Source organism: Hetaerina americana, unplaced genomic scaffold, assembly GCF_022747635.1.
Source record: "Hetaerina americana unplaced genomic scaffold, ioHetAmer1.1.p SCAF_3, whole genome shotgun sequence".
NCBI lineage: Eukaryota > Metazoa > Arthropoda > Insecta > Odonata > Calopterygidae > Hetaerina > Hetaerina americana.
Window position 1 is genome coordinate 4749952 of NW_027286874.1, and position 24875 is coordinate 4774826.

General features: G+C 36.6%; 1 protein-coding gene across 1 annotated transcript in view; it reads left to right on the plus strand.

Annotated features, from left to right (window-relative positions):
* The first annotated feature begins 1327 nt into the window (after positions 1-1327).
* The window catches only part of LOC139691054 (leukotriene A-4 hydrolase-like), a 32214-nt gene continuing 8666 nt past the window's right edge, over positions 1328-24875 (plus strand). The window contains exons 1-11 of the mRNA XM_071588783.1: positions 1328-1491; positions 3442-3565; positions 6069-6223; positions 10874-11145; positions 17897-17997; positions 18145-18260; positions 19415-19554; positions 21218-21329; positions 21453-21521; positions 23236-23466; positions 24399-24539. Coding sequence (XP_071444884.1) covers positions 1468-1491; positions 3442-3565; positions 6069-6223; positions 10874-11145; positions 17897-17997; positions 18145-18260; positions 19415-19554; positions 21218-21329; positions 21453-21521; positions 23236-23466; positions 24399-24539 — 1485 coding nt within the window. The 5' untranslated portion in view covers positions 1328-1467. The remainder of the gene's footprint in view (positions 1492-3441; positions 3566-6068; positions 6224-10873; positions 11146-17896; positions 17998-18144; positions 18261-19414; positions 19555-21217; positions 21330-21452; positions 21522-23235; positions 23467-24398; positions 24540-24875) is intronic.

Sequence of the window (24875 nt, forward strand, 5' to 3'; positions counted from 1 at the left end):
TATTGTCCATTTCTGTGTTACAATCAGCATGTCCTGTGTACAGGTATACTTGTAGATTCCATCAATTTATTTAGTTAAAATGTTCAGTAATAAGATTGCATTGATTGATAGGTTTTTTAAGCCTTTTTTGAGAATAGGGGAGGATACTTTTTTACAGAGTCGAGCATCAATTTTTAGTTTAAAATGTATGATCCAGTGACGGCCCCATTTTAGTTGCATTTTGATGATCCATAACAAGTTCTATCTACATAGTATTGTGTAATTCCTCTAGGCCCATTTTTTTGTTCCAAATCATGTCCTAGTATTTTTATGATTACTACCATCTTTCATGACATCCATATAGCCTATTCCCTTTCTTCCTCTTATCTTGTTACATGTCATTCTCCCTTATCTCACAGTCTCCTAATATCTCCTCCATACACTCATTCTGCATTCTTGGACCAATACTCCTCCTTTGTATGTAATCAGTATAAATATGTGTATCTAAAACATCCATGGATTTTTAAGGTTTTCAAACCAAAATTTTTTTTAGTTGTCTAGTTCATCATTTGATTTGAAGCAGTAGGTGCCTATTTTTAAAGTTCTAAAATTTCAAACTCCATCGTAAGTCCAAGCTTGCATTAAACCAAAGAATATTTTCTTTTTCAAAGACTTGGAGTATCGAACTCCGGCACATTGCTTGTTTAAAAAACTCCTTTATTTTTATAAATTAACACGAGGATATTTTTATAACTCCTCCTTTAAAACTCCTTTATTTTTATAAATTAATGAAAGGTAAAATCAGGCTGAAGTGTTTCTTATATACATATTATCCTGCACGTATGACGCAAAAATTATCTGTATCTGATAAAATAAGGATCATTTACCGCACATTTCGTTTATTTCAGAAGAATGATTAACTTCCCACACACGAGTTTTGCACTAGTGAATAAAGGGAATATCAGGGCATCATTCGTCATGATTTTTGGGCATGGTTTCCTGATGCATTGCAATTCTGTAATGTATTAAATTTCCATAACAATGACTGAGATTCTACTATTTACTGTTTCTTCAGTTGCCTGAGCACACAGTTCACTTGATGGTTGCATTAAACGCTACAACCAATAATTAATAGTTTTTAACGTTAGAAAAGAGAAAACGGCACGCAAGAAGTTATTTTGACCAAGAAATGAAACTAAGATTAATATATTTCAAACATTATCGGGGTCGCCATACTTTCATTAATTTCGTTAAACCATTTATACTTGCCGCTCGAGTTAGGTTATGATAGTTTTCTTTGAGACGAAGTAACGGATCATTAAATGTCCTGAAACACGGACTGAATCATTCATTACTCACAGAAGAGCATCGAAATTTTTGGAATGAAGAAAGTCTGCATCGAAGTCTTAATCTAGTTGTTTTGAATTGACAATTCATTAGTACAGGAAGATACAGCATTACTCCTGAAGCAGCTTTATAGATTTTAAAATGTCATCTTTTCAGCGGGTTCAGGTGAGTTTGGAATTTGTTGTACTAAATGGAGTAGGTTAATGTTGACGGTCGTGCTAGGGTGAAAGGGTATTATAGAATTTTTCATATTTCACCTTCCTGTAGATCTGGTCTATTCATTGAAATTTAATTTCTCATTTTTCGATGTTGCATGGCCATGTTAAATTGTCATCAAGTGAAGAATTTATGCTATCAGGCAATACAAATTCCGGTGGATTAAAACTAGTAAACTACTATGCTACGGGTCTTTCCGTTTCAAATCAACCAAAAGAATTAGTCTCGGTACCCATAATCACTGTTGTTCCAGTGAAGTGGTTTTACGAATCTTCATTCTCCAGACAAGTATCTAGACCTTAAGAATCCAAAGAAACTTGTATTGCCATTTGTGGAACTGTATTATCTGGGTGTATTTTCGTATATTTAAAACGTCCTTCATGGGGTCTGTATTTAAATGTACGCCATATTTATGGGTGCCATGAAAATTGATTTCTTCAATGCTTGTTTTACAAAAAATTCGGAAGGCTTTGTTAATTTTCTTTATGCTTGTAATATCCTAATGAACCCTTTATTTGGCTATCTTAAAGGAATCAGAGGATATTTATAGATTGTTAAAAGCCTGAGGATCAAGGGAAATCTTCATTTTGATTAAATTCAAAAACGAATGTAACATTCTTTATTGATAAAAAGGCAGAACCCATAGGGGGAATAAACAACTAGTGGAGTTCTATGGACATTTTTTGTGAGACCTGTGTTATCAATATGATATTCATACCCATTTAGTGTACAATTCAACGGGGGGCTACTATAGCCTGTTTCATGCAGTCTTTAACAACTGCTCCCCCATGCCTGTTACATTATGATTTTCTATGATTAATAGGAAAGATGACACCATTTCAAAGCCAAATTCCCCAATTAAGACGTAGGTTGATGCGAGTTAAACATTTGAGAATTGACAGCAAAGGATCACTGAATTGATGAATTTCTCTATTATGCATAAAAGTTTTCGTAGAATTTAAACAATTATATGCTGCATTTTGTTTGCCATAATTACATTGTCAGGTCGACTGATATAACGAACTGCAAACAGAAACAAACTTTCTCCTAGAGGAGTTTTTCTAAAATTTATCACTATGGGATGAATCATCTTGGAATGCAGAGAAATTTGTTCAGCTATTTTGAGGTTGAAAATATGTTGACTTGATTTGGCTCTGAAAGATGTGGAATTCATTTTTCAGTCTTGTTGGTTAATGCTTCATTAAAAGTATGGAATGCGTATGGACTTATTTATAAGTTGTTCCATTGCATGGAACCAATTAGTACACTTAGTGATGCCACCTTTATCATTTGCTTCAAATGTTATTTCAAGCAAATCACTTTGTCTTTGGGGATATTCATTGCCACATATCAGCAAGCATTCTTTCTTTGTTTCTTAACAAGTGATTACTTGTGAGCAGAATTCATGTTTTTTCATTTTTTGCTGGTTAATAAGTTGCACAGCTTTTTGGTTAATTGTGTATTTATATGTATGGAATTAGTGCCCCTGGTCCCTACTAAAATGACACATCCTCGGTCAAAATTCACAAAATTTGGAAATCACCACATTAACTTCAGAATATAATTCATGTATGTTACCTGAACTCAGTCATTGTCTCCCATGTTGTTAGTTCCCTGTGCTGGCTGTATTTTATGTAGTCCTTAATCCTTAACCTTTTCTTGGAATAGAAAATACTAACATCCCATCATTGACTATCTAAACCTGTAGATTTAAATTACTACTTGACCCTGCAGGATTGAATTGTGTTGCCTGAGAATGCTTATTATCTCTACCTCTTCTGATGATATTATGTGTAATGATATTCTATGGGGTTCTCATTCCTATGAAAATAATTCTATTCTTTGATTTGATTAATCCTTGATTTAGTTAATGCTGAGCCCAGTTGAATTTTTTTCTAGCAATGGATGACCTTGGCAAGGACTTGGCACCTGTATGATGCCAAGTGGCAGAACCCATTTGAATCTGCGCTGGTTGTGAAGCAGCGTCTCTGTGGTCTTCACAAACCCATCTACCACCCATTGAGTGAGTGGAACAACTACCCTTCCTGCTCTCCCCTTCCCCTATAAGTCCTTCCTATTTGTTTCTCTTCCTTGTGCATCATTTTTTACAAAATTGAAAGTTAAACGGGGCGGCCATAACAGTTTGAAATTAATGAATTTCTTCAAACTGTACGGAAAAAATGGAGAAAATGGCCAATTTTTTTAAAGTTGGGAATTTCATATGCAAATCAGGACATGGGAATCCCAGTGGACTTCCACCCAATGATGTATTTTGTTGAAAATAAATTTTCCACTGCCATAGTTTTTTTAATGGGGTGTGCGGTAATCCAGGGGTAGAGCATTGAACTGCTGACCAAAGGGCCTGGGTTTGATTCCCGGGCAAGCCTCTCTGGGAACCCTCAGCTCCGCCCAAGCTGTGTGATTTTTTAGGAACCAGATTTTCCTGGGAAACCATAGCTGGCACAGGGAAAGGAATTCGCCCACCTACCATGTTTGTATTTCACTCATTGTCGGGCTTATTACTGGGTGAACCCTCGGTAATATCACGGTATTATTTTATGTCAAAGGCTAAATGTTTAAATTATGTAAAAAAAATTAAGAATATTTATTGGTCAGAATGACTGCAGCCAGTGCTTTAAGGTAGGAGAGGATTCCAGCCCTTCTTTCCTTAATTATTTATTTTACTCTTTGGTGTAAGAAACAGACATTCAAAATTAATTTTTTTGGTCTGCTTACATGCAAAAATGTTACCCACAGCCAGTTATATAAGAATATACTGATTGAAGGTCTGATTCTCCTGGGATTTCTTCCATGTTGGTACATTGTATAGGACAACAGCTATACTCCGTGGAAGCTTTCGCAGTGAAATAAGAGTACACTGTTTAAAAAATACGAATGAAAGTAAAACTTTCCATTCCTCTTTGCAATACCCCAATGTTTGTGCATGCATCCATCATATCCTATGAAAGTGATACTTCTTTGAAACATTTAACTGATCATAAATGCATGTTAATGAGAGATATGTAATGAGATGAAATGTGGAAAAACCTTTTCTAACTCATCAAACTTATCGTTAAATATTTTGAATCAACAATAATATTTTATGTCTGAAGTCTGATGTCCTAAATGATTTGCTGGTTTGTCGGACAATCATTTTCTATGATTAATGTCAAAATAAAACTTAATAAATCCACATGAAAAATAAACTTTAATGTGACCCAGGATTCACTGTGGTGCAGCAGTCACCCGGCTTGCACCATTGTGAAACGTGGGTTGCATTAAATTTTATTTTTCATATGGATTTACAAAGTTTTATTTTGACATTATTCATCATGGAACAATTCCTTAAAGTTGAGCCTGAAATGATTAATTTTGTTTACTAGACGATCCTTGAATTTTTGATGACTAGGTGGTTTCAGATTTCATTTTAAGATCATTTTTAGATATCTCAGGATGAATATTTGATTTGCATTGCATTGCAGACAGGATCTCTGTAACAAAATAATTAACTTGACTTTAAATTACAAATAAGAGTTTCAGTAAAGTACAGTAAACTCGATTATTCATGTGAGAATCATCCATTTGACAGGTTATTCATGCTACTCTCTTCACAGTTACACAATTACAGTTGTAAGGATAATTAAATACTTGGAAAATTCAGTATACTTTTGAAAAAATACAAGTTTGAAATACCTGGGCTCTATGAGAAGTTTTTTATTTCACAAAATTGAAAGTTCTCAGTAGTATTTAATGTTTAAATTAAAACATTTTTGTACTATCCATTCATTCCCATTGTCATTTCCCTCGCATTCATTACCTCAAGAATTTCATATTTTCCTTTGAGATGAGCAAATACATGGTTTTACTTTGCTACAAATCAGTCATTTACTAGCTACACACTCCAATATTTTAATCGGTATCATATGATAAATACAAATTCATATCAGATATCCTTTTTTAAAATTAGTGTATCCCTCTCCAGTCATTTGATTTTTCTTGGCTCCAAGTTTAGTTTAGCTTTCTGAGAAAAATATGTTCTGATTTTCACTCTATGATAGTTCTGTGCTCATGTAAATCCATAATTCCACCCTAATATAAAAATCCATTACTAAAAAGAAAGAAAGACTCGTACTTTTCCACAGATTTTGGAATCTGTGGAAAAGTACAAGTCTTTCTTTCTTTTTAGTAATGGATATTAAATACTTCCAAGAAGTGAAGCCTGAAACAATAGAATATAATATAAAAATGACTGAAAAATGGAGAAAATGTACTTTCCGTTGCCAAAAAAACTTATTAATCACAAGAAATGAAAAAGTAGAGTCTTTGTACATATCGGTTTATATCGGTACCATACTTTCCACATATATATTTTGGTTATATTTGTTTTTCAATTATCTACGCTTCATCATGCATAAATTAGCTCACTGATAATTGAGATTTTACTGTGAATGCTCTGGCTCACCACTTTGATGATATATTTTTACTGACAAGTGGATTTTCTACATGTTGTTTGTCTGTTCCTGCAGGTGACTGTGGGGATCATGTGGTGGTGATCAATTGTCGGGAAGTTGCACTCCCTGGGGATGAGTGGAGGCGAAGGGTTTACTTCCACCACACAGGGTACCCAGGGGGCGCATCATGGACCCCCGCATGGGAACTTCAGGAAAAGAACCCAACAATGGTGAGCAAAAGGGACCTACTCCACCCCGAACTCATCCATATTTTAATTTGTTGATGAAGTATGCCCATTGTTGCTGTGTGTACCAATTATTCATAGGGATCCATGCCAACTCCCTAAACCAGAGGGCTAATTGCCGGGCTGTATATGTAAATTATTCATCTGTAAAGCATAAAATGGACCTGTAAATTATATTCAAGGGTAGGCCCCAAAAAGTAACAGGAATGTTGTTATAGATTCTTTAGTTCTCAATATATTTACATTAAATTTTGTTCACTTTCAAAGTGTTCCCCATTGACCACATACACTTCTCCAAACAATGCTTCCATTTTTGGTAACATTTCTGAAATTAATTTATCGGGATATTCTTTAGGCCTTCTAGTGATTTTTGTTTTACCTCCTCCACAGTGTCAAAGCGCTTTCCTTTCATGCCCCTTTTGAGTCTGGGGAACAAAAAGAAGTCACAGGGACCTAAATCCAGTGAGTAGGGGGGGTGAACAATCGATGTCATGCCATTTTTTGTCAAAAAATGCATCACGGAGAGGGCGGTATAAGCTGGCGCGTTATCATGATGGAAGAACCCATCACCTGCATACCAAATATCAACTCTAGAATCCTCTGAATTGAACTCCATGACACTCCAGACATCTCACAGATTTGATCAATGGTTCTGCGATGGTCTTCACGAATGAGGGCATTGATTTTGACAATGATTTGTCAGTTCTTGATGTTGAAGGGCAGCCTGAACGGGGTTGGTCTTCAATTGACATTTCACCATTTTTAAAATGTGTAAACCACTCATAGACTCCCGTTTCGTTTAGGGCAGCTTCCCCATAAGCAGTATTGAGCATTACAATAGTTTCTGTGGCCGATTTTGCCAACAGAAAACAAAATTTCACTGCAGCGCGTTGCTCTTGATAATCTGCCATCACGTTTTTTGCCGAAATGAAAAAAAGTTGTTTCACTGAAACAGTTTTCACGGACGGACCAATCCCGTCACAGTGACGGCGCTGTGCATACTGATGCAGGTAGCGTGAGCCTGACGTACAACCGGCCGAAGAAAGGCTTCCCCTATCTCACTCCTCACCGCAGCCCAATTCCCGTTACTTTTGGGTCCCCTCTCGCAAATGTATAAGCATAATTTTCTCTATGATAGGGTTTTCTCCTTGAAAACCCTTTGTTAAATGAATTTTCTAAATGATTCTTCATTTTTACACTCATTCTAGGGATAAATAATATTATAGATTCCTTGAAAATTATCGAATTCAGATGTGTTTTAGTGTTTGTATTTCATGATCCCTAAGAAGAGTATTAGTCATGGAATCATTTTTCATTAAATCTATTGTCAGCCAGAGGAAACCGTTTCTCCTCATTTCTGATCAGATTTTTATGTTGTAGTTGGTGATATGGTTTAGTTTTGCACCTTGACCATGGATGGCATGAAATAGGGATCAAAGTTGGGTAACAGATGACTTTAAAGTATCAACTGTGAATGCTTGAAAGTTTGCAATGTCATTAATGCAATTATTTATCATGGTTTGTGTTACTTTACCAAACTAATAATGTGTATCTGAAGACTCAAATGTTCTCCTTTGAATGGACAGGCTTTTATTGCCCCAATATGTAGTTTGCTGTCTTGAAGAGAGCTGAAATTTCCATTCTTTGACCCCTACCCATTGATAGGCTTCTTGTATTAAGTAACCAGGGTGAACTGAGGCAAGAACTTTTTTTTATAACTTCTCTGGCCCATGCACTAAGTATAAATCACCAGATCTCTACAATAGCAAAGGCGTATTTACCAATAGAGCAGTTAAGCTTAAGAATGAAAAAAAAGATAATGGTCCATTGAGATATTTATAAACTATTCATGGAGACCTTCAAAATTCTTGTCTGACGCCCAGAAAGGTAAAAGATATTGAGTGAGACCAGGGGAATTATTGGGTTGTGCAAAGTATTCATCCTGATTATATCACCTTCTAGACATCACCTGAAAAAGTTGATTGTCTCCCAGACTTACTATTTCAGCATGGCATCCTTTCATATTATTGTGTATTCGCCTCTCCTTCACTTTTTTATTGATCATGATGTCAGTAATTCATTAGAGATAATGAATTACTGTTTTGAAAGAAAGAATCTGATGCCTCTGGAATATGTTAATATGAGTGCAGGCGTCTATCAACTCCTTTGGTTATAATCCTCAAAAACATCACAGCCTAAAGAAATTGCAGTTAGTAAACCACTTGAAACCATTTAATTTTTAGTCGAGTAATGTAAAGGAAAATATGTATTCCCTCCCCCCTTTCAATGATGACCATATGTTAGTTATACAAATTGGGAGGGGGATCGATATGGTGGTCCCAGTGGCATCGAATATTTTCCAGAGGTATCTCGATCCCTACTTGAGGTGCTTTGCGGACGGCACTTCGAGTGAGTATGCCATCCGTAGGATGGGACGATAAGCTGCGGATCCCTTGGCGCCTTTCATTAAGAGTAGGCTAATGCCGATGCCGGGTTTATTTCCACTCTTCATCCTTTCTTGTCTATCCCTAATGGTGCAAATGGCCTTAGCTGTCTGTCGCCTCCCCTAAATACTGCTACTACGAATTGGGAATATTGGCTGTGAATCCATAAGGACTGCAACCCAATGATAAAGATGTTCCTCTACTTGTGAGATCGCGTTGTGTTTCACCTTGGGCCATTTTGCCTGTAGGCCCTGGATAAAAAACAAAACAAGACTAGGACCAGTGGCAGTGATACCAGAGGCACGCTGATGAAAGAAGGTTCACGAGATAAACCTCTAATCAGGATCAAGACCCTGAGGAGGAAAATCAAAGAAATTGACAGCATGTCTGTTGGGAAAAATTTGCAAATGAGAATCTGTAGACAACCCAGTTTAATTGGAGTTAACTCCAATGAAAATGAATATTCGGTCCCTTTTCTCCTTTCAATGGTTTTACTACCATATGCATATGTATGGATAGTCACTTAGTTAATGATAATGGACCTCCACTTGGTAAAGGATGATTATCATCAACATCAAAATTCTGGAGCTGAATGCACTTGCTCAGTCACTAATATGGTCTCAGGGATGAATTTCAATGGCAGAAGATAACATATACTTCCCAGAATGAGTATATGAATACATTCTGTTACTGTGGGGTGTAGAGAAGTATGACTATTTCATTAAAAAGATAGAAGAGCATAATTTTTCATTGGAATGGAATGGTAAATTTTTCTCTGCTTCTCACCCCTGGTGAAGTGTACAATATTATCATTTCTTCATTTCGTCTTATTGAATTATTTGAAATTACAGTCTGCTGAAACCCTGTGCCAAAATCTTCAATTTATGAAGATTGTATCCTTCTAAAAATTCTCTCTCTAACACTTCCCTTGTACCAGAGTCTGTACTCTCAAAAATCATTAGTCTCAGCCGATGACTTTAAATATGTTTATGGTTACTTTGCACTTTCTATGCATATTGCACTTTCAGCGCTTAGCCTGATCAGTGTCTCATAATTTTGAATAGTCCTTTCTCAATCTTTCTAATTGACATGAGTCCAGAACTCTCCACAATCAAGCCTCTCAAGAACACACTTTTTTTATATTAATTCATTGCAATTCACTCTCTTTTTTCTGTTAAGCTTGAGACTATATACAGAGTTAATCATACTACTCTTTGGGTGAATGTCTTCTCCTATTTTTTTTTGTATGGTGTCTATTTAGTATGTATTGTAAATTTTTATGTTCATGTTACGAGAGAAATTAATACATTGTTATTATTATGCTTTTGTGTGATTATACGAGGGTCATCCGGAAAGTAGTACCCGTTCGTGCCGCATGAAGTGCTGACGACGCGAGTAGCCGCTGGACGAGGTCAGATAGCTTCAGTGGCTTGTCTGCTTTCTCTGAGCCAAGTTGCGTGACGCTAGCATTGCCTGTGTTGTTTCTGTGATTGTTTACAATGTTTAAAAAAATTGAGAACGCCGCCAGTTGTGAAGTGAGGGCAGTGATTAAATTCCTCAATGCAAGAAACGTTCGCCCATGTGATATTCATCGCCAATTAAAGGAGGTGTATGGAGACAATGTAATGGACGAGTCGTCTGTTCGGCGGTGGTGTCGCAACTTCAACATGGGGAGGGGGAACACACACGACGATGAGCGTTCGGAGAGACCGTCTGTCATTACAGACCAACTGGTGAGCTCAGTTGACGAATTCGTGAGGAACGATCGGCGCGTCACAATTGATGACATCTGTGAGCATTTTCCCAATGTTTCTCGAACAATTGTTCATGAAATTGTTAAACACCATCTGCATTATGCAAAAATTTGTGCAAGATGGGTCCCTCGCGTATCTCAATGAGCTGGCGGCGAAGGACTATGCAGCAGGAATACAGAAACTTGTCACACGTTATGACAAATGCCTTAATTTGCTTGGAGATTATGTTGAGAAGTAGTTTAAAGTATCCTCTTTCAAATAAAATTTTTTATGTTTGTTAATATTTACTTTTGTGTCTTTATTTCACGAACGGGTACTACTTTCCGGATGACCCTCGTATTAGAACCTAGTTACTCTCCCTCATTGGATGTGTTGCAACAAATTTATGAGAGCCATGTGATGTGCCAAGTCACTTTCTTGCAATCTTTCATCAACAGATTATGTGGAAAGCTGTGTATAACAGCATGAGGGGTAACCTTAAGCGTCGCTACACCATGTGCCGTCTGCATCTGTTTGCTGACGAAGCCACAGAAGACATTCTCTGCAAGGTCACCTCTCAAATCAGACCAGTCCGTCCCGTACCGCAACGCTTGGATTTTTACCCAGAAGACTTTGTCACTTCCTTCCCCAAACTGATGGATTGGCCCAAGGACTATATCCTCCACTCACAAAAGGAACAGCCTGCAGCCAAAGGCTCAGAGAGCAGCTAGTGGGTATGCATCACATGCTGTATGACATCAATGCTCTTTATGTCTTTAGGTGGTCCACCATTTTGTACATGTCCCGTAAGAGAACAATGAAATAGGCCCTTCCCATTTAATGAAGACACTGAATCAAAAATAACCTTTCAAAATAGCAATGGTATTGAGCAAAAAAGCCAGAGTTAGGGGGCTATGATGAGCCTCACATCGCCGGTGGAGTTAACCTGTCGGCGGTGTGATACCATTCGAAATGAGTCGCACCACCTGGAGCGATTACAAAAGGCTGGTGGTATTATCTCGCCGGTAGTGAGTCTCTCCATCGAAAGCTATTACCAACTTGGGCAGATTGATACTATGCTAACGGGGCGGAGTGACACCCGGTCAGGCACCCTGTCTTTGTCCCACCGCTTGAGTATATTTTCAATATGGCAGCTGTTAGTTTGCAATGATTATCTTCACCTGGCATATTAAAGTCATTAAATTTGGGCTCAGGAGTGCCTTAAGCACTATTATTTTGCATTAAAAATAACCAGGGTGGTCCAGTTAAATCAGGTGAAGTGAAATTAGCGATATTGGTTCTTCAAAAAATTATCTCGTGAGAACCACGCTAAACTTATCTATTCTATCATTGCAATTTAATTATTGCTTTTATTTAGTGATACCTGTGTTAAATGCAGTCTGTATTTAGTATATCAACACTGAGCCCTTAAAATTTTTATTGTTAATACTTCACTTGCATTCACATTTGTCGTTTGAGCAAAATTAGAGAAGTAATGCTTGAAACAAAATGTCCATGTTTAGAATAAATCCATGAAGGGACATGCTTATGAATGGGGGATGTAAGTAATAACTTTGAAATAAGTAATGATGAATTTGTGAAACATATTGTTCCTCTATATGATTGGTTCAGTAATTATTCGTCTGTACACGATCGTTTGTTGTCAAATCTCTTAGTTTATTCTTTTGATATTCTTTTTTGATCACCAAGAGCTACTCTAATTATTATCCTTTCATCTTTATTCTATTGTAAATAGATATAATCCCTTTTTCCGTATTAAATGAGACAATGAAGAATTTGCGAGCTACTTAAGTGTTCCAATATGTGTTTTCTGAAGTAATTATTCTTTGGTTCGCCATTGTGTAGTGCAAAATCCATTGCTTCAACTTATTTGTAATCATCAAATATTTTAATTCATTAGCGAAGACGGTCAAGAAAATATTGAAATAATATCTTGTTGAAAATGAAATAGAGGTTAATTGTGATATCTTGGGGGCAGTTACCTATCGGAGGTACCTATCAAAGCCCAAGTGATTACTAATGTTTGATATTAATTTGCATAGGTAACGAACTACCTTATGTAATATAAAATCAAGGGTGATGCTCTTGCATGGATTTTTCTATATAATACAGTAAGGGGTTTTTCAATACAAAGCACCAAGCTTCGTTTTGATAAGCTTTGTCGCAGGTTACATAAAGTGTGCTATTAGAGAAATAAATTTAATAATTTGGCATGGGTAAATTTTATGTTGATTATTTTGTTTCAGTTGAAGCTGATACACTGATTTTGGGAACAACTAGGAAAATAGGCTCATATAAAATATGCTTCTTTTAACTTTAGATTACCTAATGTAATCATCGTGTGTCTACATCCCATAAAGAGACATAATGGCCTAGCTGAATAAATCTAACCTTTCTAAAAACTTTTATGAGACATCTTAAAATATGTCATCCCCAGGTCTGGAAGACATATTAACTGCAAGGTGTGATCAAAAAAAGACCGTATTGATTTTATAACTTGTTTATTTTGATGGATACAGCTTAATCGAACTTGTCGCCCTCAAAGTAAATGCCTTGGCTGACGACACCTTTGCCAACGTTTCTTCCAGCTCTCGAAACCCTGCCTGGTAAGCCGCCTTAGGGATCCTTTTCAGGTCTACCGTACAATTAGTTTTAATGTCTGCAATAGAGTCGAATCAGTGCCCTTTCAAGGTTGATTTTAACTTTGGAAGCAAAACAAAGGTTTTAAGAAACTCTGGGTTGGCATTGGCTCAATCCAGGAGCTCCTGAAAAATGTCCTCACGTTTTTGTCTCTCTTCATCTGTCAGCACCCACGGGGCGAGTTTTGATGTAACACGCATCATGCCCAAAATGTCTGTCAAAATCATCTGACAGGATCGAAAACTAGTGTTCACTTTGTCAGCCATCTCCCTAACAGCTAAACAGCAATTTTCCTTCACCAAATTGACATGGTTGGGGTCTGTCGAAGTGGAAGGCTGCCCTGTTCACGAATCTTCATCTGTCGAGGTTCTGCCCGATTTAAAACGACTGTACCGCTCAAAACACTGGCTTCGACTCACAGCTTCATTAACAAAGGCTAGCTGAATCATTCCAAATGTCTCCGTAGCACTTTTGCCAAGTTTGAAACAAAATTTCTCACACACACTCTGCTCCTCTAGCCCCTTCATTGCTACCGTTGCATGCGGCAACGAATGCATACTGCTGCTGCTACTTAACGAATCAATTTAAACAAACACAACACCTCTCGTTTTAGTCTTCAGATGTGTCGCTAGATGGCGCACTGCATCTCGTTTTGATGCGTTGAACAGTTTGCACAGAATATAATCAGTCCAGTCTTTTTTTGATCACACCTTCTTCCATCTTACCTAAAAAAGGATCTTACCAAATAAGTAGATCCTTAACCTTGATTTTAGATTATGTATTCTTCAAGTTTATGACCAAAGAGTTCTAGTTGCGTGACCATTTGGTTATGGTAAAGATGAAATATTGTTCTCATATCCATACTACTTATTACGAAAGTTAAATTGCACATAGAAGTCTTTGCAGTGCAGTTAAAACTTTGCAATACCTAACCAGAAAACATAAAAATATATTTTATCTTTTAATGTATTCAAATCAATTTTAAAAGGAAACCAATATGGAAATTTTTATTCATTTTAGTAGCATTTTGGCAAATTAGTGTTTCTTTTATATCCCATGTATCTTGAAATAACCACCGGAACTTTATTAAATAACAAATTAAAGAATTTAATGTGCATTATTGTATTCTTCTCAGAAAGTCATTCTCATAACTCTATGATTGATTTCTTTAAGTATCTGTCAACTGTCAATAGTAAATAAAAATATTAATAATGTAATTTTCTTTATTTTCCAGGATCTCATGGCGAGAGTGATTCTGCCTTTGATTACTTGAGAACGGAGGATAATGCTTTTGATCCACCTTTTGTATCATATTTGTGTTTGTGTGTGTGTTGCAAGAATGATTATTGTTTCTGAGTAGACAATTGTATTATATTTGTTCAAAGGAAAGGCATTCCTGCAAAGCCATATTGGCCTCTTAACATGGTCCTTTCCTTGCAAACAATGTGGTGGATTATGATGTGAAAGGGACTTGGGTGCAAACTGATTGTACACTTCTAATAAAGCATGTCATTAATTCATATGCCATGCCAATACCATGCAGTTATCTGATGAATAAAATGAAGTCTGTTATAGTTGCACATTATGACTGATGGTTGAAATCTCAGTCTACTTAGTAGAGTGAATTACAATTTCATGAGTACCTAAATGAAATTTATGAATATCTGAATGGTTTGTAATATTTTCATCTACTTGCATTTCTGATGCCTCTCCTCCTTTGGTTAGCTGGTGGTGTTCAAACAGGGAATCTCCAAATAAGTAATGTTGGTGCAATTCCATTAGCCACTTGTGTTTATCTTACCAATCCATATTTTAAAATAGTTTTTCCATGATTTAAAAAAAATCATAGTTTGGCTTTCTAGATTAGCATCCCAATATCCTAGGATTATTAAAGGTTTTATTCTGTTTGTAGTAACTTTTATTATATTTTATTGTAGCTCATTATATGTATTGCATTTGACTGGTGCACTCCCTTGAGTGGCCCCTTCTTGGAAATCCAAATGGCAGACTATTTTACCACAGGAATATTTCACTTGACATTGCAAGAGGGCCAGGTGCTAAGTCCTTGGAGTAATACTTATCTTACCTTATCTGCTTACTATGTATACATAAGGATTGCAACTCTTAACGTACTATCTTCTTCTGTGTCACCATTGTAAAACATTGTGTTATTCCTTTCACATTTGTTTATTCCTAATTTTATTTTAGTTTTCATTTCTCTTACTATATTTCTACTTTTTCCCTGTAAAATATTTATTTGCTAGTTATTCTTCTATATTTGCCATTTCACATTGCAACTTTATTTTTCTCAATCCATTTCCAATGATCCTTATTTCATGAATTGTCATTTCATACTATTTCTGAGACTATTTGTTGTCTTTAAATATAATCGTATTTCAAATGAGTAGGTTAATGATCTGCTGCTTAACTCCCATGTCTATAGAATGCAGTTTTTTTATTCCCTCCCTACACATATGTTGGGCACTCCCCTATCCACCACCTGGAGGTGCACGCAATTGAAGACCAGCAACTGCAAACAGGTGTATTTATTTAGTAAGTCTGTCAAGGACAGAAATGCAGGGGAGCACCTGATATTTTCTAGATAAGCAGGTTTCCCATCTTACTGTTGTGATGAATGTTGAAATTCAGGTGTAACTAATTATTGTGATTAAATCATTTTTGGCTGGAAAAATGCTACCGGAAAAAGAAGTAGGTTACATCCACACAAATGGTTTTAGAAGAGCAAGTGTAGTTAAAACTATGAACGATTCCAAGGCTGGGCTAGACTGCCTAAAAGATTTTTCCATCTGAAATTTTATATGTGCTTATCACAGAGTCAAATGCCACTCATTCTGATAATGAAGCTTCTTTGCTGCACCTTACGATCCTTGAGAGAGGTTTTCTTGAGAATAAAGTGATGATTCTCATAGTTCCTGGTTTGACAGTTCCACTGCATTTATTTTCTAAATGATCCCAAGCATATTTTTAAATCATCCTTAGGAGAGAAAATCCTGATAAATTCGTGGTAAAGTGAGACATGATAAGAGAGAAATAGCTGTAAATTTTATAATGCATTTTGCATAAACGTTGGCTATTTTTGGTACCATCTTCGGTTGGCTACATATATACGTATTTCACTCTCACATGTACATATATTCAATCTGGGTGAGGGGGGCATTGACTGCCAGTGAATCATAGGGGGATGAGCTGCTGCACAGGTAAAGATTACACAGTGCATGTATATTTCTGCTTAAGGTATCTCCAGGGAAGGATGAGGGTTCCATAATTGAAGTCACTAAAGGATGGCAATTACAACTGTTAATTGACTAAAGCCATCATGACATTCTTTGGAGCTCATGCACTGATAAATTATATCAGGCATCCAGTTTACCATACCTTCTTTATTCACAATGGTAAGGCATGAAGTCACTGATGTGGTTGTGCTCTGTGAGATGTTTTCTGAAAATGGAAGTGCAATTTAAGGTCAGGTAGTATGCTTTGGGAGCTTTTACCCTAGTTTCGAAATCCCTCCCATTTTGAATTATGTTTGACAGATGGTGCAGTTTATGATGAGTACTCTGCTTTGTTGCAGAACGTTTACTAGGTGTTTGCTGTTGCAGAGAAGGTTTGCCTTTGTTACAAAATGCAGCCAGCACCTTGTTGAGAAATAACTGCTGTACTTTTAGCTAAATGTTACCCAGGAAGGGTATGCACCTTGAAGCACCAGAGCACATTGGAGCTGGCTCAAACAGAAGAGAGAGGAAGGTAAAAAAAATCCACCCGAGGGTAAAAATGTAACAAGAAATGAGTCATAAGGAAAAAAAGCTAGAGAATTAAAACAGACTTATGCAAGAGAAAGGAAATCACCTACTGAAATACGTCAATTGAACATAGCCAATGTCAATTAAATAGCCACTACTTATAAAGGACCAATAGATTTGGGGAAACATCACTCCCAATTAGGCGCGCTTATATTAAAGAACTTGGTGAAGACGAGCATAGAGTTTAAGGATGTTTCTGATGAAAATTAAATACCATAATACTCCTCACCCGCGGTCACACTTCCCTTAACTTATGTTTAGTAGAGATGTGTGACCACTACGGTGAAGGCCCCATTTGTGACAATGAGAAAAGAGGTACCATTGTCTTCTTAATTTGATGCCTCAACTCCAATTAGGAAATTTAGAATTTAGGAAATATTAGCTCTTCAGAATATACCATGAAGCATTGCAATAGGTCATTAATGTTGCTTTTCCAACTTGCATCAAGTAGCGAAGATGTTCCATTGTCTCTCCCATGAAAGTTATGGGTATACAATAGAAATATAAATACGCAATGAAGAATACGTAGACTGTATTTTTGGTGGCATGGATGACAGGCTGATGAGATTACAAAAACAAGTACGATGTAATTCAAAATTTCCTATGCAAAGAACGAGTCATTTTAATCATATCTAACGCTAACTTCATTACCTATCGATAAAAGAGAATCGCAGTCACAAGTTGATGGGTACTTCAACTTTTGACATCGCCATGTCAAACACTTAACCCTGAAAGCACGGTGTCCGGAGGATATATCCTCGACCCATTATCAGGAATTTTTGAACGTGAGCCGTTTGAATGAATCTAACGATCGTTCGAAGTGGTACCGCTGTTTTTCGCTCTTCCGTTGTTTTTTATTTCAATTTAAGCTTTATTTTTTATCTTTGGCATTGTAGAGTATGCGGTGATAAAAGATATAAATCCACGTACACAATACTTGATAACGGTAGTTGCAGCACAAAATAAAATTGGTTCGATTAGCACTGCCGATTTTTAACTTGTTTCAAAACTTCTATTTATCAGTTCGGCTGTTAAATTTATTCTCATCATGGTGTTAAAAGGCCTTAGCCCCGGTGATCCTAATTCTTATTCTAGACCAGGTTAGTGAATGATAATTCTTATTTTGCATTTCATAATTTCGTATGGTTCAGAGTTCTATATATTGACATACCAATGATTTCATTTTAATACGCTACATTTAAATATTTTCGCGGAAAATGAATATAACGTCCTTAAAATTCTTACAGAGGATGCAGTGGTTTGTAATCTTGAACTGCGAATGGATATAAATTTTGAGAATAAAACTTTATCTGGTTCAACGGTATATGACGTTAAAAAGAAGAGGCAAGATGTGAAATCTGTGGTAAGAGATAAATCACCTTAAAGTGTTACACAAAGGTAGATGTGAAAGAAATGACTTTTTTTTCTTTGTTTGGACAAAGTTTTCAGTAGGAATTTTCGGGAACATAAACATTGCCTCTGTTACCAGTTCTGTATTTTTATTTGCTCAGTTAATATATTCATTATGATTCCCAATGCTCCTATCAAGTTTGTTTTGACAGGTTAGTGAACCTCACCTCGTGCTCAATGGGGTATAAAGTTCAAATTTGTGGTTCTTGTTGTTGTTTTCCTGCCATTAATGATTTCCTCGCAAAGGTAACTGTTCAGAAAACCACAGGCCTGAATTTCTTAGCCGGCAGTATAAAAAGGTACGACCTATGACTTCCTGGTCAGTTTCTGAACTCTTTACCAGATAGAATACCAATGTTAGCTAACCGTAGATGTTAACCCTGTGTTATAAAAAATACATAATCGTACAACCATCATCAACTCATATTTTAGTGATTTGTTTACAGTAAGCATACAGTTTCTGCAGAGAGAAAAAGGAGAATTTTCTTTGTCTAAATTGAAATATTCAAATAAATTTAAAAAGGGAAGCATGTGACGATAAGTTATTAGGGGAAGAAAAATGGAGAATACTGGAAATGTAGTTTTTTTATATTATTAATTGTTAGTCTACCGTTTACTCTATTTCTTAGTGTCTCCTAATGAGGCAACCTGACACCCCACTCTACTATGAACCCTTTTCCAACTCCACATACTTCCTCGCTTTGCCTAGCATTATCCCTCTACCCATTTTTGGTTCATAGTTTTTGAATGTCAATTGCCCTGTATGGAGCAATTATTCAACTAGTGCTCTTAAGTCTGATTTCCCTTATTATTTCTATGATGTTAAGTTCAAGGGACATAGGTTCAAGGCTTTGATAGTTGGAGCATTTTATTTGACTTCTTAATTTTTATAGGACTCACAATATGTAACTCCATTTTCCCACCCTTTGGGGTTGTATTGCTAGTGGGGCACTTCTTTGGAAGGTTAGAAAAGAGGCTCGACAAAATGACATTTGCCCTTGCATAACTCCAAGTAGTTCTTTCTAATTAACTTGGATTTTTACGCTTGTAACATGTTCATTATTTGATACTGTAGAAAGAAGAACCTATTGCTTTCCTGTATTTCAGATAATGGACAGCAAAGGCATTACTATAAAAGCTGTAAAGGATGTGAACACTGGAAAGTTATTGGAATACTCTCTGAGTGAGCCGGTTCCTGTCTTTGGCTCTAAATTGGAAGTATTTCTGCCTCAATCAGATGATTTGAGGTTTGTCTGTAGTACTTATATCTAATATTAGTTGTGGGCATGTAGATAGAAAAGAAATTTAAATTATAACATCTTAAAGCTATGAGGGTAAAACGGAACTAAACATTTCCGCCAAAATATTTAATATTTCACGACCATGGTTTCGATGCTGCACATCATCATCAGGTAACATACATCAACATTTTTCATCTTATATAGTCTGGTTCCAAGAGGGGAGTAAGGGAGAGGAGAAGGGGTAAGTTGAATTTAGGTGCAGCAGCCTATTAGTGGTCTAGAGGAGGCGGAGGCTATGTATTGGAAGGTTACTGGCTCAAGTTTGTGAAAGTTTAAATTAATTAAGTGATCATTAAATGAAATAAACAATGTAACACTCTACCATTCTTAGAAATTGTGGCGGAAAAAAAAGAAACACATTGTGTTCTATATTTAATTAGTGGGGTTATTTGTCTACAATGGTTTGACCTTTATTAAGGGATGGTCAATGCTCATCACTGCCTTGGTGGGGGTAGGGTTGGTGCAGAAAGATATTGTAGTCTTTCAAGAATTTTAGGAGGGGGGAACGGGAGTGGTATTATGTTTCATTGACCACCTCAAACCAGTCAGACTGAAGGGATTGCCAAATTTCCAACTCCTCCAAAGCATTCAACCTGCATCCTTTCATTTCAGTGTGAAGAATGTCTGCTGTGAAGTTACTGGTGTGATTTTTATCTATGGGGTGTTAGGAAAATTGGGATCTATTGTCTTTCTTTGTGAAGCATGAATGTTGTTCTTTGATCCTAATATCAAATGTCCTCCTTGTCTGTCCAATATAGATGGCGTTGCAGTCCACACAATTGAGTTTATAAACCCCGCTTTGTTGCATTATGTCAATTTTGTCTTTTGGTGAACCTAATACGTTTTTATAGTATGTATGTTGTAAAAAACTGTGTTGATTTTATTTTTGGAGAGTATGTGTTGTATCCTGAGTGAAATGTGGCCAAGAAATTAAATTCTCCGTCATCGGTGCTCGTTAAGTTTAAAAGTGTGGTATATGGATTTCTGGGCTTTGTGTGTTTGTTTTCTGTTGTACATGTTGTCAATCATTATTTCCCTGTAACTGTGTTGACTGCAATTTGTTTAATAATACGGAGAGCCTCTTGTTTGTAGTGTGGTGGCATTGGAATATTGCATACCGTGTGTAACATGGAATGAAAGGCAGTGCGTTTTAGTGAATGGTGATGCTTGGATGTGGAGTGGATAATTTGCACGAGTGAATAATGATGTGCAGCATCGAAACCATGGTCGTGAAATGTTAAATATTTTGTTGTAAATGTTGTTTCTTTTTACCCTCATAATGAAGGAATTCCACAAAGTTAAACCTGAAACTGTTATGTTTATCTTAAAGCTAGTTTAATTTTTTTTGCCGAGTGAAAGAATGCATAATATTTTTGACTTTCAATGATGCTCTGAATTCTCAGAATATATATTGTCTGTTTTAGAGAAAGTTTAGCACGTGATTAATTTTTCATTTACTCATTACATTGTAAATGTCACATTTTATGATTTCCTGCTAATAACACTTTAGAAAAGCAATGCACAAGTGAACAAATATTTGTTTTTAATTTTGATGAGATTGTTTTTTTGAAGCCACTCACTCACAGCTAGATGCATTTGTGCATTCCAGGCACTCTGTTGAAGTGGAATTTGAGACATCCCCTGAGGCAACGGGTTTGCAGTGGTTGAGTCCAGAGCAGACATGCGGCCGAAAGCACCCAATTGTCTTGAGCCACTGTGAAGTTCGTATCATTATCATGGTCCTTCTCTTAATTGCTTCATTAAAATTGTTTTTTTATGAACACTGAATGCATTGTTCATACATCTGCCAAGCACCAAGTGATGTGAATACCTCTCCATTGCAGGCTATCCACTGCCGATCATTGATCCCCTGCCAGGACACCCCTTCTGTGAAAGCACCCTTCTCTGCCAAAGTGAGTAACAGTGAAGAAAATAGGTAGATAAAAATGTAATATTTGTAATGAGCCACTCTCGCCAAAAGAAAAAAGTAACATTAGCAATAGCCGGCTGGGTTTATCTATTGGGTAACTTTGCCTGCTAACATTAAAGGTCTTGGGTTTGAGTTGTGCCCAAATGTGCTTGCTTCCCACCGAGAGAGGTTGGGTTCAATTCATGGAGGCGGCAGATATCTTTCAGTGGTATCTTGATTCCTACTTGAGACCCTTCGTGGAGGGCACTTAGAGTGAGTTTGCTGTCTGTCAGATGGGACGTTATGCTGTGGACCCCTTTGTGCCTTTCGTGAAGAATAGGCTAATGCTGACGCTGGGTTTCTCCACACTCTTCATCCTTTCCTGTCAAACCCTAATGGTGCAAATGACCTTAGCTGTAGGTCGCCTCCCCTAAATACTATTACTACTTGAGTTGTGCCTAGGGCATGGATGGCATCATATCTATGAGTTAAAAGATGGCTACCATGTGCTCTCTTTGTTTTGAATATAGTATTTTTCCCCTTCAACTCTATGAAATATTTTGAATGCGATTTACAGTGTAGCAGTTAGAGTAGGTACAACCATTGCAGTACTTACTTAAGCAGTGTATAGCAAGCCCTGTGATAATTTTTACATGCATATAGCTCATTATCATTATAGCTATGTACTTGGTACAAGAGTCTTTCAAAAGTTGAAATCATTCAGTGAAGCTAACTTGTAGGTGTGGAGAGGAAGATGAACTATCATACTTTTGTGTTAGTTCTTCAACTTATTAAGAAGAGAAAAAGGTGTGTAAGTGCAAATCTGCTTTAGTGTTATCTTTGAATCATATTTGGCAATCTTCATCTGGAAAGGTAGGCTTATTTTTTTAAATATTGCTTCATTTATGACAGCTCTATTTAGGAAGCTACACACTTCATTAAGTAAGTCATCATTTTAAACGGTCTTTAAAATCAGTCTCTGAACAAATAACTGCTCTAATTTGTGCACTGTGAGTGAGTACACTAGAGATATCAGATCATGGGAGGGGATACCAAGAACTGGGAGCTGTTCATATGCGATTATTTTCTCTCTATTTTCTGTTGGTGAAAAATCTATCCATGTTGAAGACGTTTTAGTAGTGTTGGTTAGGGATAAGGGGAGAAATTTAAGGCTATTGGCTGAAAATATTACCTGAAGATGACGAGGTATTACAAGATTTTGATTTCCTCAAGTGTTCGTTTAAATTACCTTATTAACAATTTGGACATGGAGGGTAAAGTATTGAGGCATTTTGGTAGTCAGGACTTGGTTGAGAAAGGTTAAAATATGCAGTAGGTGTCATGAGTTATGTTTTGGCCCGTATAGTTTGTCAACAATGTAAGTGGTAATGTTATATGATATTAGTAAGTTACAATCTCTGGAAATGGAAGTGTTGAAAATCTTAATGCAAAACTGGCTGAAATTCTACCCAACAGAATTTTATATGACAGGTTTGAAGAAGCTCATTTCATGGTATCAAAAGTGTAAGGAGCAAAATGGTGACTAGATAGGAAGATTATGTTAATGTATATGTACTTGGAAACTCAAATTTTTAATTTTTTAAATTATTGCTCAATTCATGTTTCTGATGGTCCTTTACTTACTGCTAAAATGTGCCTCATATTTGTGTGGTGTGCAGTAAATTGCAGTTTAGTCACTGGCTTGCTCTCCACCTCAGGTGACTGCCCCACAGGAGTTAACAGTCCTGATGGGTGCCCATGAAGATGGCAAACCAACTCCCGTTGGCGATGGCAAGCGCATGCTCTTCTCATACAAGCAACCAGTGCCCATCCCCGTCTACCTGCTGGCATTTGCAGCGGGGAAGTTTGTCAAGCGTGAGCTGGGCCCACGGTCATTTGTCTGGTCGGAGGAGGAAATTGTGGAATCTGCTGCCTATGAGTTTGCAGAGGTATGTAATTAACCAACAATTTAGCGGTCTAATCTTGTATTAATCGACATATACCATGAAAATATTTCACAATAAATATTTGTTGGATAACAGTTAAGATGCATTTAATCATAGGGCTGTTGTTTAAGGTGAATTGCCACATGATTTACCAATACCTGCTTAATTTAATTTAATTTAATTTAATGCATAATTTACCAATGGCTACCAGTTGGCATGGTAGCCATTATATGTAGAGCTTTTGGCTATTAATTGAAGTATACTGAGCTTGAAACTGGACCCAGATTTTATGATTTTCTGAGTGCTAGATCTTCCTTGGAAGCCACAGGTAGCACAGGGAAAGGAAATGACACTCGAAATTATGTTTTTAATGTGTGAATTTCAAATGCTTTAGGTCTGAGTATAAGTTTAGATTTAGCCCTGTAAAACCAAACTTCATTTGTGTACTCAAGGTTTCTTTAGTCCCTGCATGAAATTATAATGATTAGATTAGTTCATATTCTATTTATTATATAATTTCTTTAGTGATATGTTAAGAAAGGCAATAGAAAGGCACTACCTTCAACATCTTGGTCTCTCATTTGATGTCATGTACTTTTTGCATACAAACTTTTGCAATGGAGCCATACAAAATCTATACTCTCAGTAAAACTTGTATACTGTATCAGGATTTCGTGCAATAACACTGTTTGCTAAAATATTACAGCAATGCCCACTCAAACGTTTTAAAGAAAGCCTGTTCCCATAATAAAATCACGTTTCAATTATTTTGCATAATAAACAAGTACATTCCCAAACCACCAACATTTTTTCCTCTTTGATTTATGTGCATGACCACAGGCATGATCACAGATATGACACCATCAATTTAATGTGACAATATAAGGGTTGATTGGAGAAGTAGTTTGGTGTGGTTTCTCTTTCGTACCTTGCAGACTGAAGTGATGCTGCAGACCGCTGAAGAGATCTGTGGTCCCTATGTGTGGGGAGTGTATGGCCTATTGGTGCTGCCACCTTCGTTCCCATATGGTGGGATGGAGAACCCTTGCCTTACTTTTGTCACACCCACACTACTGGTGAGTCCTTTCCCTCTGTTCCCGTGACAAATCCTGATGTAATTAATCCACACCACAGGAATTGGCAAAGGAAGGTGTTTTGTAGGGGGTATAAATTAAAGGAAATAATTTCATTTGTAATAGTGAAGAATTTGTGTTTCACAAATTTAAATGTATTCGTAGTAAACTCGTAAACATGTCTATCTCTAGTTTGCATTCAAGTGCATTATGGAAAAATTTATTCTTTTATCTTATCAATGGAACTACGTATGCATGGGTTGTCTGAAAATTGTCTCTGCTAATAAATAAATGAGACATTTTTTCTTTTCAATTAAATTTTTTTTTCACATGTTCTCC